Source organism: Talaromyces atroroseus (assembly GCF_001907595.1).
Source record: "Talaromyces atroroseus strain IBT 11181 chromosome Unknown scaffold_3, whole genome shotgun sequence".
Lineage (NCBI taxonomy): Eukaryota > Fungi > Ascomycota > Eurotiomycetes > Eurotiales > Trichocomaceae > Talaromyces > Talaromyces atroroseus.
Window position 1 is genome coordinate 1,113,504 of NW_017971435.1, and position 13,411 is coordinate 1,126,914.

The window sequence follows — 13,411 nt, forward strand, 5'->3', positions numbered from 1 at the left end:
TACGTTGCAGCGTTTCTCCTTACCCATCTCCGAGATAAACCGAATGCTTACAGACATGAAATACTGCAGCGCCTTTGATTCCACCTCCAACAAGATCTGGGATGCCATGAACCGAGGTGTATGTTACCCCCATTTGCGCGACTGTGCACGTTTTGGAACTGACAACATTCTCTTCTAGCGCCAATGGAAGGATATCCGCCACAACTACATCCAGAATGGTGAGGAGGATGAGGAATAGAGGGATCTACTTTCCAATTGTATCCGATTTTTATAAAGGATGGGAGGGCGTGGTGGAATTCCCTCGAATCTGCTGATGTACGATGCCCGTCCTGTGCTGTCCTGTCCTGTCGATGAGGCGAAAAAGATAGAGATCTTGCACCGTTCATTTGTGCCAACAATGTCATTTGTCTTCACACTGTACATGAAATTTACTCCAGTAAAATAGGCACTGCCATCTATCTGTGTTCTCTTTGTCGATCTCAGTTATTTATTGTGTGTATAACGTTGCTTTGGTTCGGCACCGTGTAGGAATCTATTCGATTCCTACTCCGCTTCGATTCGAAGCCCAAACACTGCGTAATCGGATCAGCAAGGATTATTATTGTTATCTCCTGCCCTAATCCAACCCTTCTCTTCCCTCTGAACGTTCACAATCCGACAAGATTCTTGTTCGATCACGTGCCTGTCGGCTTGGCACGGCTTATGTAACAGTAGTCCGTAGTCCTGTGACATAACATCATATACACCTCCTCCTTGGCTCTTCTTCGCTGTCCTTCCTCTAGGCCGGCTTGTACGTCCGACTTTCTCTCATAACGGTCCAATAAAAATTCAGTAGATTTCTACGAGCTTTTTGAATGCGATGTATGGGCCCAATATGATTGGCTGTTTATTTTACCACGCAACAAAGCAAAGAAGCTGATTGGACTCACAATGGAACCACGCCTTGGCGAAGCGCGGGTAAACCACGAACAGTTAGGGTTTGTCAGAGAAAAGGATAGGTAGCTTTATGAGGCTATAATTTTGTATACAGTATCAGAGGAAATCTACCGTACATTTTTATAGTCAAGAGATCGGAAGTATCGTCAAAGATGGCCTCGTCCATAACCATCAATACGGCCGCTGTCAAGTTTCTTTTGAACTGCCAATTTGACTGGTTCTTCAGTATTCTTCTTCTTCTCTTTCTTCCTTTTTTTTTTTTTTTTTTTTTTTTTTTTTTATTCCGATGTCTTCTGAATTGGCTGCGCGAAGATTAAGAGCAAGCCGGCGCCACATTGTTTTGAGAGTAGACAGAAGCCTTAGTTTTCTGTTTCTCAAACGCATACAGAATATCCATGTCAGATAAGCTATACGTGAAATGGTATTGCCTAATCTGATCGTCTAGTTCTTGTGAATCTTAAGTCTTTAGTTGAGCCGGGGCATACGTTGGCTCTGAACCTCATGTATACAACATTCGGTGGCCAATTGCTGCCGTACGAGAAGGCCTTAGGCCACACGTTCATATAGGTGTTGGCGAGCACCTAAGCCACAGAGAGCAGACTGCTACAGGTAATCGTGCCGGATATAAGAAATGACTCCACGTTTTTGCCGATATGTCCGTATACATTTACCGTTTTATTGCGAACTTAGTCGAAGCAGTGGGTAGCAAACGAGGTCCATCACTTACGTTTATTGGGACTCTAAGCATTCCGACCCCCCGATCCTCCGTGCAAGTTCATCGGCAATTCTTCGCCGACTCGCGGCTGCTCACTAATTTTCAAGACACATTAACCTCAATCACGGCTTTATATAAGACGACAAGATGTCTCAAGGTGTCAGACTATCGAATAGCGGTGATGCTTCCCATTGTCAGCGTTCCTCTTCCTCCAATCTCTGGTTGTCAATACAATATATATTCAGAAATGGCAAAGGACACATTTAAGCCTGCGAAAGACATCCCGAGCCTCAAGGGAAAGGTCATACTTGTAACTGGGGGCAATGCTGGCATCGGCAAAGCAACTATTCGCGCCCTCGCACTACATGACCCCGCGCGAATCTAATTGTGTGCACGTCGTCGTTCTGCTGCCTTGACTGCAGCTGATGCGTTGAGGGCTGAAACTCTGTATAACCGAATCGACATTCTGGATCTAGATCTAGCATCTTTGGATAGTGTCAAAAAGTGCGCGGACGAATTCGACAAGAAGGAAAATCGTCTTGATCTCCTCTTCCTCAACGCCGGCGTTGCCAGTACGCCTCCCGCTCTGACCCAGGAAGGCTTCGAGTATCAGTTTGGGATCAATCATATGGGCCACGCGCTTCTCACACAGCTTCTCGTCCCTAAGATGATACAAACGCGACAGGAGGATCCGAGAGCGGATGTACGCATAGTAGCAACTGCATCCAACGCTGCATTTGCTCCTTTTCTTCCAAAAGGGGGTCTCGCATTGAACGTCATGCGCCAGCCGGATGCATATAGTCCCATGGGTCTCTACGCTCACTCTAAACTGGCAAACGTCCTTTTCATCAGAAAAATCGCTCAAATTTACCCGGGTATTACGGCAATCTCTGCTCACCCCGGATTCGTCAAATCTGATATCTTGACAAAGGTGCTCGCGGCGTGGTTAGCATGCTGTTCAAAGCAGTTGTATGGGCAACAGCAGTCGATACCGATCAAGGCGCGAAGTCGCAGCTGTGGTGCGGTACAGCACCCCTTGGTGGAGTGACAGGGGTCCAGACCGCACAGTACTACGAGCCAGTTGGAAAGAGTCGGATGCTCAAGGGTGTGGCGGCAGACCAAAAGCTCACTGATGAGCTCTGGGAATGGACTAACAGTGCACTTGCCAGCTATGGTGGCAAAGACTGGCCCATTATGTGACCATTAATTAGGTTTTAAATAAGACCTATCGAAGTAAATAGATGTATTAGCACTTTCTATATAATTAATACGGATAGAGTATTAATCAAGTTATTGAAACTGATAAGCCCAAGCAAAGTACCTAAGTCATATGAAAATCCGTATGACTTAAAGAGGTAGTGAATTTCTCAATGTATATATGTTTCAGCAGCTAATCGCTGCCTCACGGAAGGCCTGAGGCCGCCCGCGTTTATATAGTTAACGATTTGTGCCAAGCCGCTAGTCTAACTAGCGGGAACGGCGTTACTAAGCTATTGTTAGATTCTCCGTGGTTGGCCTGAGGCCGAATTGATACAGTCAGTAGTGGGTTAACATCAAATCCGACATCACCCCATCCCACTCGCATATTCGCAGAGAACAAGACGAACAGGCGAGCAGATTATCCCACGCTGACTCATAAACCGGTATTAGCTTGTCTTCCTTTGAAGCCTCTCCCACTTTTCCTCCCCGCCGCCAGCGACTGAGGAGCGCTTTGCTGCGTGGTTCCTTCAGTCATAGCCAATCACCCCACAACTCGCATACTAATTCGCACCTGCAGTAAGAGCCCAACATTATCGACTCTGCCTCTCCTTACTAATCCTGCTGCACAGTGCAGGCTTCTCCGTCCGCATATCACTCGTTACTCCAATACCAAATTTCACTGCTTACTTGCCAGCATTCGGCATCCCAATAGCCTTCTCTACCTTCGCCACATCCTGCACCATCTCCCGCTACTCAGAGCTTCGGCGGCTAGAAAACACCGCCGTTTGTGACTACCCCATGGGTTTTTTTCACCGGGTGCTAGACATAGGATAGAACGAAATTACAATGCTCACGGAATGTGAGAAAATTTTGGGCGATGGCCTTTTGCGCCTGCCAGCTGAGTACGATTGCCATTATAGTGTCCAAGCGGAGGAGGACCTGATAGAGCTCCTCTTTCGATCATTATGCGGCCACGATCCCCAACGGCTACGGCTACTCTTCCCCGATGGCACACCGGACGATCGAGCCTGGAAATTAGCAGAAGCCCAAGGCGCCCAAGAAGGCGCGGAGTACAGCGCCGCCGCTCGTGGTAAACGATGCGGTCATATTTTCAAAGCTGGCGAAGGAACCTATCGATGCCTGACATGCGGTGCCGACGACACCTGTGTACTATGCAGTCGTTGCTTTGACGCGTCTGACCACACGGGCCATCAGTACCAGATTTCTCTGTCGCCAGGTAACTGCGGATGCTGTGATTGCGGCGACGAGGAAGCGTGGCGAGTGCCCTTGTGCTGTGCGATTCACACAGACACTAGCGATGGGAAGGGCAAAGAGCGTGTTAAGCAAGGTCTACCACAGGCATGGGTTGACGATATCAGAACTACGATTTCGCGAACATTAGACTATTTCTGTGATGTCATTTCATGCTCCCCAGAGCAGCTTCGACTGGCAAAAACCGAGGAGGGAATCCGCCATGACGAAATTGCATCGAGACTACGTCCGGGTTGGTATGGCAAGGGGGACGAGCCGGAAGATGAACCGGAATTTGCTCTAGCATTGTGGAATGATGAGAAGCATACGATTCGCGATGTGTCTCACCAAGTGACACGCGCATGTCGAGAACGCTCCAGCTTCGGAGATTTGAAAGCACACGAGACGCATGAAATAGGTCGCAGTGTGATCAAGTACTCAAGGGATCTTAATAGATTGCTACAGGTTTCGAAAACGATCGAACATATCAAAGTCACGGTGACTATTCGCTCGGCTCGTGATACATTCAGAGAAGGAATGTGTGGTACCATAGTCGAATGGCTGTCTGATATTGCCGGCTGCAGCTTTGGCGAAGACAACGAAATTCTGCGAAATGTTATCTGTGAGGAGCTTTTGCGTCCCTGGCGGCAGGGCAGTGGTGCATACAATGCAGATATTGGAATGAAAGGCATTGACGACCACGAACGCCATGAGATTACACCCCTGTACCGCACGGCAATTACCCTGACAGTGTCTCCACAAGGAGGCGTTATCGTTGGGACGGAAGACGACGAAGACGAAGATGAGATGGATGAGAATGAGGTAGAACAGGGCCAGGATGAGGATGACATGGAGGAAGATGAGGATTTTGTGGCACATGAAGATGACGATGACGACTATTCTGAGGTGATGGACATTGAGAACTCACGTCTTCGCCAACTGCTGGGAATAAATTCTATCAATGACGATGTTGACATGGGTAATGCAGATGGCGAAGGTCCAGATACAGATGCAAGCACACCTACAGCAGCGCAAGCTGACAACCAAATAGCATCACAAATACCACCACCTGGACGACAAGGCCGAGATAATCAGTCAACTCTTCCGGAAAGCGAGATGGGAGATGGAACCCCTCAATATGAAACTTCTCATGTCAAGATCCCTAGGACCCCAACTGTATCAGTCAAGCTGTCCGCGGCGAAAACTCCTGGTCATTGGCAAACAAGACCTCCTCGACCTGTTGGAAATGTGCCACTGTATGAAAACCTCAGTCAACGCACTCGTCTTGATTGGATGATCCTGTTTGACCTTCGGTTATGGAAGAAGACCAGAGTTGATCTTCGAGATCTGTATATCAGCACAGTAGTCAATGTTCCCCAGTTCAAACGAGTTATGGGGTTGCGCCTCTCTTCGCTATACACATCACTGGCCCAGTTGTACTTGATTGCTGACCGTGAGCCGGACCATTCTATAGTGAATGTATCTTTGCAACTCCTCACAACTCCATCTATCACTGAGGAAATTGTTCTTCGAGGCGACTTCCTCACCAAGGTAATGGCCATTCTTTATACTTTCCTCACGACGCGTCAAGTGGGAGAGCCATGGGAAGTCAATCCGAATGCAACTTTGGCATTTGATGCTGGCTCCGTAACCAACCGTCGACTCTATCATTTCTTCCTTGATCTTCGCCATCTCCTTCTGTCAGAATACGTACAAGGCCGTATCCGCTCTGAAGATCAGTATCTTCTGCAATTCTTAGATCTGGTCAAGCTACCGCAAGGTATCTGTCCGAATGTCCGGGCCGTCGGGGAGCATGTGGAGTACGAAACAGATGCTTGGATTAGTGCTTCTATCTTAATGAGGGAAATCAATCGTCTCTGCCGCCAGTTTTGCGAATCGTTCCGACATCCGACAGCAGTCAGTGGCCATAATCTGGTGCGCGCAATCAAGGCAGCAGCCGTCTATGCCATTGTTCACTCAACCGGTGTCGAGAGAAAGCGGTTTGATCAGGCTGAGATCAAAGAGTACGTCAAGTTTAAACAGCTTCCTCTTTTCGATTTTGAAGTTTCGCCGGAAGGTCACATCCAACGCCATCGAGTGGTTGATTTTGTCGTCGAAAGGGGCTCTATCAGTTTCCATCATGCTCTTCACTATACTCTTTCGTGGTTGCTAGAATGCGGTCGTGATATGAGTCCCGAATTGATGCGCGATATATTGCTTGAGGCTGCTCAATTAGCCAACGAGAAACATGTGCATGACAGGCATCTGAGTAACGAAGATCTCCTACTTGCCATGTTTGACTACCCACTTCGTGTCTGCGCATGGCTCGCCCAAATGAAGGCGGGTATGTGGGTGCGTAATGGTCTAAGTCTTCGCCATCAAATGTCGCAGTACCGAGGAGTATCGTCCCGCGACTTTGCATATTATCGAGACATTTTCCTTCTGCAAACTGCCTTGGTAACTTGCGACCCGAGTCGGGTTCTTGCCTCTATCGCTGAGCGATTTGGGATGGTAACGTGGTTTACTGGAGACTATCAGCCGCGTCAAGGTTATGAAGATTCTCAGATTGTCGACGTTGCTGAAGAATTTATCCACTTGCTTATAATATTGATTACGGATCGCACCTCCCTCACTATTATTGATGATGATAGCATGCTTACACGCGAGAACATCAGTCGAGATATTGCTCACGTACTTTGCTTCAAGCCACTCTCATTTTCCGACCTTTCTACACGTTTAAGTGATAAATTATTGGAGACAGACATATTCCAAGACGTGCTGGACGATGTCGCTACCTTCCGTCCACCAGAAGGATTGAATGATACGGGCACATTCGAACTGAAGCCCGAGTACCTTGAACTAGTAGATCCTTACAGTGCTCATTACAATAAGAACCAACGTGACGAGGCGGAAAGCATCTTCAGGAATTGGATGGCCAAGAAGATAGGCAAAAAGCCTTCTGATATCGTGTTTGAACCTAAACTTCGACCCATCGTGAAGGGAGTATTCTCTGATCTGTCAGCATTTACGAGAACCCCATTATTCGCCCAAATATTACACTATTGTCTTGACTACATCTTGTGTTCCAAGGAGAAAACACCCCAGATTCCATCAACCAGAGTTGAAGCCTTTTTACATATTGTTCTTCATCTTATACTCCTTGCCACCCTAGAAGATGGCACATCAGATGATGATGACAGCAGTAATGGACCTGCAGCGTCATTTGTACAGAATGCTCTAGCAAAATCGAGACCAACACAAGCGGAAGCCCATCTCTCCATTGTTGGCCTTTTGGAAAAGGTGTCTACCGCTGGCGAATTCGAAAGCTGCGGCGCAAAAGTTAAACATATCATTAAAATGATGTGGCAGAAACGCCCGAGGTCGTACGCAATTGCTACTGAAAAACTGAAATTTCCATATGAGCGACTTGATACCAACTCGCCGGCAAGCAATGCTGAATCCGAGCAGGAAATGAAAAAGAAACAGGCTCTAGACCGCCAAGCACGTGTGATGGCACAATTTCAGCAGCAGCAGCAAAACTTCCTCAGTTCCCAGGGTGCTTTTGATTGGGGCGACGACGACGACTTTAGTGACATGGAGTCTGAAAGCTTGGGAGATGAAGAAACCAAGACTTGGAAATTTCCTAGTGGCACTTGCATCCTCTGCCAAGAGGAAACTAATGATTCCAGGCTCTTTGGCACCTTTGCCTTGGTTCAAGACAGCGGCATAATGCGTTTGACGGACATCCAAGATCAGGATTGGATACGTGAGGCACTGAGGACTCCTACAAGCCTTGACCGCTCAGATGAGCACATACGACCCTTTGGCGTTGCTGGGGGGAACCGCGTCATGATCAAGAAACTGGACTCGTCCGGCGGTGAAGTGATAAGTGAGAAGGTTGGACTCAGCAAGGGTTTCTCGTCAAAGAACACTCTACGAGGGCCGGTAACTACTGGCTGTGGCCATATTATGCACTACGCTTGCTTTGAAGTTTATTGCACGGCGATTCAAAGACGCCACTCTCAACAAGTTGCTCGGAACCATCCTGAGCATCTAAATTTGAAGGAGTTTGTTTGCCCGTTGTGCAAGGCCCTTGGTAATGCGTTCTTGCCTATAATTTGGAAGGGCAAAGAAGAGGCGTACCCGGGGGTCCTGAATACAGAGAAATCCTTTAAGGAATTTATCACTGAAGACTTACGACTCAGCCTCTCACAACCACCCAATGTGCCACTGTTCGTCATGGACAGCGAAAAGATACCACACGATCCTTACTTTAACATTTCTAACAAATATCTCGCGAGAGCCTTAGTCACACCATTATCTGCGGCTATTGATGAAAAGAATAATTGGCCTTTTAATTTCTCACGACCGCCTTCTTGGACTCTTCAAGGCGGACCGAGAATTCTCATGCCCGGTGAATTTCCCAATTCCGCTGCTGAAGAGACAGGCACCACCAGTCCCATCCGACCACCACCTCCTCCTACAGATACATCAACGCCTGAAGCTGCATCCGACCCGCTCTCCGAACTCATGAAGATTTACCAGCGACTGAAGAAGACACTGCAGGCTAATCATATTCAGTCGCAGTTCTCTCATAGCAAGAATCCCAGCGTGTGGGATGATCTGATTTACACGGACTGTCTTTTCAGGACCTTTGGATTTAGTATATCTGCTCTGGAGATCTCCCAACGTGGTGTGGAAGCTGATCCCGGTACTACCTTGCTGGACAAAATCCCGCAGTTGACATTGACGCACCTGCGCGTCCTTGCCGAGACGGCTTATTCTTATGCTGCTCTTGGCTCATCTATGAATTTCTATTACGGCGATAAAAATGGAACAACTGAAGAGATCTATGAGATGCATCGCCAGAAACTGTGTCAACTCTTCGCCGGTCATCCTGTTACTAGCCACACGCCATTACTTGACGGTGTTCGTAGCATTGACCCATTACTAGGAATGGATATTTTTGTCTTCCTAGCCGAGTGCTCCTTGTCACTAGGCCCGGTGTTGAATATCGAGATCAGGCATTTGATCCAGCTTTGCTATATGGCTGAAATTGTCAAGGTTACTGTCACATTTATCCTATGCAACCATCATCTCAAAGAAGAACTTGCTCGCCATGAAAGTGACAACTACTTGCAAACCGAGTCCGCGGAGGCGAAGTACGCAATTATGCGCAAATTCTTTGACGCGGTGGTCTCCGAGCTGAAGTCTAACTCTATTGGACGCGCCGCTGGATCTTCAATCACAAGCGGTTATCTGATGGAAGGCGAAGACTCGAGTACTCCCACCTTAGTGATGGCATTGCGCCGTCTCATCTCCAGCTATGCATTACCATTCCTCCGCAAAACCGTGATACTTCTGCATGTTCAGCACGGAGTCAACTTCCCAAACACAGGGCTCGGGGACCAAGGCATGTCAGAACTTGATCGTCTGACTACAATCCTTCAGCTTCCAACACTAGACGAGATCCTCCTTTCGTTCTCTACACCGGAAACCGAAAATCCTTACTACCGACTGTTCTCCGGGTGGATATTCCATTGGAACGCATCGCGGTCGGGAGTGCGTCTCGAAGATCGTCGTCTCTGGCCTAGCTTGTCTCATCCAGCGCCGTTTGAGCTGATTGGTCTTCCGATGTACTACGACCTATTAATCGAAGAAGCCAACAGAAGACGATGCCCCAAGTCAGGAAGAGAGCTGAGCGACCCGAGCATTTGCCTATTCTGTGGTGAAATCATGTGTTCGCAGGCAGTTTGTTGCATGGACAATAAACTCGGTGGCTGTAATCAGCACGTTCTAAAGTAAGTTTTCCTAACCTAATCAGCCCTTAAAAAGAAGACAGTACTAATTGGTAAAAAAAAAAAAAAAAAAACAGATGCGGCAAAAACATCGGCCTGTTCATCAACATCCGAAAATGCACCGTTCTCTACCTCCACAACCACAATGGATCATGGCATTTTGCGCCGTATCTCGACCGACACGGCGAAGTTGATCCTGGTCTGCGCCGCAATCGCCAGCTCATTCTAAACCAGAAGCGGTACGACAAGCTGCTGCGGGATGTCTGGCTGTCCCATGGCATTCCGGCCACGATTAGCAGGAAACTGGAGGCGGAGATTAATAATGGTGGGTGGGAGACTATTTAGTATGTAAAAATGGGAATCCAGCCCTCTTCACATCTGCATGTCACGAACATATTTCTTCTCTTTCTCGTATTAACAACTATTCATGTCTTTTTGGTCAGTTGTTGGCAGGGTCAATATTGTGTTATGCCTCCAAATAGCGATATGAAAGTTGTTTTATGTATATGTTCATATTTATATTCAGTGCAGTAGAATGAATCAATGAGCAAACAAACCTAGAGATAATCATACTGAAGTAAAAGAAGTTGGTTGACTCAGGTGTTTTAGGGCAAAAAGCACGGTAGGCTAGAAGTTTGAAGTAGAGCGGCGAGCCCACCGCTTTCCGCTTTAGGCTGGACTATTTTTTTTGACATCATTAAGCATTGTCTCGGCCACAGCAAACACATCTGTCAGTCCAACTATTAACTTAGCATGGCCAGATAATAAAGGTGAAACGAACAATAAAAAATTCACATCAAGATGAACAACGACCAATTCCGACGCCTGGTCCTTGACCAACCAGGCAAAAAAAGAGCGGACAAAGCGTCTCCAAATCGCGAGTCAACACCGACATCAACATCGACACCATCAGCTGCAATTCTCGGCTCTCATTTTCGCTCCAGCATCCCTATGACACCGCGCAATGTCAAAGGTGGCACTGCCGACTTTGCGCGTCAACTCGCCGAGCATCGTCGCGAGGAATTGCAGCAGCAACGACCTACAAAAAGATTCAAATCGTCCGCGGCGCCAAAGGGCACCAGATTGGCGAGTGGTTATCAGGATCGAACGGCCTTGCGACGCGAGCAGGATGATGGTAGTCAAATAGATGACAAAAACAAAGAAACAGAAAGCGTTGCGCAAAGACTCAAGGCGCTGGAAGATATGCTCAAATTGGGACAGATTGATAATGCGATGTTTGAGAAACTTCGCAAGGAGATTGGTGTTGGTGGGGACTTGGATAGTACGCATATGGTCAAGGGCTTGGATTGGGATTTGTTGCGGAGAGTCAAAGCCGGGGAGGATGTTTCGAAGAAACAGCAGCAAGAGAAAGAGGAAGAAGCTGAAGTTGAAGCTGGAGATGTGGACGAAGAGCTGGATCGTATGCTTGAGGAGAAGGAAGGTCAGATGGCACCACCGCCACCGAAGGAGAAGAAGGTCAAGAAAGGGAATCTGGCGACTGCGCCAGCGGGTAAAATGTCTCGAGATGAGATTCTGAGACAATTGAAAGCCAGCCGCGCCGCCGCCGCGGCAGCAGCACCTCAATCGACACTAAGTGCAAAATTTAAAAAGATCAAGGACGACATACCCGAGAAGAAACGCTGGATTGAAACAGATCCAAACGGTCGCCGGAAAGAGATACTAGTCATTACCGATGCTGAAGGCAAAACGAAAAGGAAAGTCCGCTGGCTGGACAAAGAGGACAAAACAGCCGTAAGCAAAGTCGATGGCAATGGGCTCCTGCTTCTTAGCCAAGATGCCAAACCCTTGGGCATGGAGGTTCCTGCCGTGGTTGCCGCGAAGATAGCCGCGGAAGCAGCAGCAGCAGCACAAGCTGAGGCAGAAGACGATGACATCTTTGCGGGCGTTGGGACAGACTACAACCCGCTTGCAGGCTTGGACGAGAACGACTCTGATGAGGAGGGGGGGGATGAAGAGAAGGAAGAGAAATTATTGGAAAATAAGCCGAGCAAGGAAGAACCATCTACAGCACCGCCAGACTACCAACCAGCGCCGCGGCGAAACTACTTCAACGACAAAAAGACAGCAGAAGATGCCGCCGACACATCTCGCAGCAACGCGCTAACCCAAGATCCTACCCTCCTCGCTGCACTGAAACGTGCCGCTGCACTCCGTCAAGCGTCGTCGAAAGATGTCGAAGGAGACGGAGAAGAAGGCGAACTTGTCGACGACGCAACCGAAGACCCTGAGAAACTAGCGCGTCGCAAGAAATTCCTTGAAGAGGCGCGTCGTCGCGACGCTCAGGATGCACTCGATCTCGATTATGGGTTTGGCAGTAGTCGTGTTGAGGATGAGGAAGACGAGGAAGGGCCCACGTTTGATGCTGCAGGCCAGCGTGGCGGTAGTAATAAACGTAAGCGAGGACCGAAGAAGAGGAAGGGTGATAAGGATTCGGCGGCTGATGTGTTGAGGGTTATGGAAGGGAGGAAGAATAAGTGAGGCAGTCTATTCGTCTTGTCTAATTACATATATCATGATACTACGTTTAGGAGAATCAATTATAATCAGAAAAGTCAGGGAAGATAATGAGCTTCATTAATAACTATATATCCAGACCTATCCCAGCATTCTAAAAGATTTCTTACGTTAGCGGTGGAATATCTGGCTCAACAAGCAGGAAGATTACCTAGGGATTTCGTACCTGGAAAAAAAAGAAAAAAGTAGGCGGCTAATGCGCCGCCGCCGCCGCCGCTGTTGTTGTTGTCGTCTTCATTGTCGTCTGTTTTCGTTTTGATTTCTGCTGAGGTCTAAAGATCATAGAGCCAGTCAGTATGTATACACATACTGAGTGAGTCACGGGATCCGCTAAGAAATGCACAACTGGAAGGATGTAGAACTAACGTATATATGATAATCCATATAGACTAGAAATAGCGATGGGGTGGCGCGATTGGAGGCTGGGACGGGGGCAGACTCGGGCAAATTGGGCAGTGAGAATGGGCAGTGAGAATGGGCAGGGAATGGGCAAGGGACTCGGAGGCATGACTCACCGGAAAGAAATATGGTCGAAATTGAATGCTAAAGCCTAAAAAGAGATTGCTCGGGCGCGCGTCAGCGTGTCCGGACTACATGCCGAGTGAGTACAACCAAGGCCATTAAGAAATACAGTGATACGATATGTATGATAAGAGATATAAAGCAGAAAGCAGAGGGGAGTATGGCGCTTACTGGGACTCACCTGAAGAAAGCGAAGGGCGTAAATGGAGTCGAGTGTAGTCGAGTCGCGTTGGTATTCGTGTCGTCCCTGGAAGAGATAACTCAGCATGTCTCCATGCTGAGTGAGATACAAAGTAAAAGCAGAAGAAAACGCCAGCCAGAAAAAAACATCGTCTAAGAGTAGATGAAAAGAAAAAACTAGGTGAGTATCTAAGTCTACGTTCTTTGTATCTCACCTTTCGAGAGCCAAAGAGTCAGTTGACAGTGTCGTCGCAGTTGAAGAATCGGACCTAGA

At 47.9% G+C, this 13,411-nt stretch overlaps 2 protein-coding genes across 2 annotated transcripts, besides 1 other annotated feature; both read left to right on the top strand.

Annotated features, from left to right (window-relative positions):
* Window positions 1-1,974: 1,974 nt before the first annotated feature.
* On the top strand, window positions 1,975-2,851 carry UA08_03427 (hypothetical protein; the record flags this gene model as incomplete). The annotated part of the gene is made up of 3 exons (XM_020265726.1): window positions 1,975-2,038; window positions 2,074-2,526; window positions 2,583-2,851. The coding sequence occupies 3 exons, from the start codon at window positions 1,975-1,977 to the stop codon at window positions 2,849-2,851; spliced, it is 786 nt and encodes a 261-aa protein (XP_020121369.1).
* A 34-nt stretch (window positions 2,852-2,885) lies between these two features.
* Window positions 2,886-3,125: a repeat region (Identified by RepeatMasker using a combination of RepBase library and repeat library created with RepeatScout).
* A 572-nt stretch (window positions 3,126-3,697) lies between these two features.
* UA08_03428 (hypothetical protein) lies at window positions 3,698-12,399 on the top strand (the record flags this gene model as incomplete). Its single annotated transcript, XM_020265727.1, has 4 exons — window positions 3,698-9,903; window positions 9,978-10,244; window positions 10,603-10,630; window positions 10,702-12,399. 4 exons carry the CDS (start codon window positions 3,698-3,700, stop codon window positions 12,397-12,399), a joined length of 8,199 nt encoding a protein of 2,732 aa, XP_020121370.1.
* Between the last annotated feature and the right edge of the window lie 1,012 nt (window positions 12,400-13,411).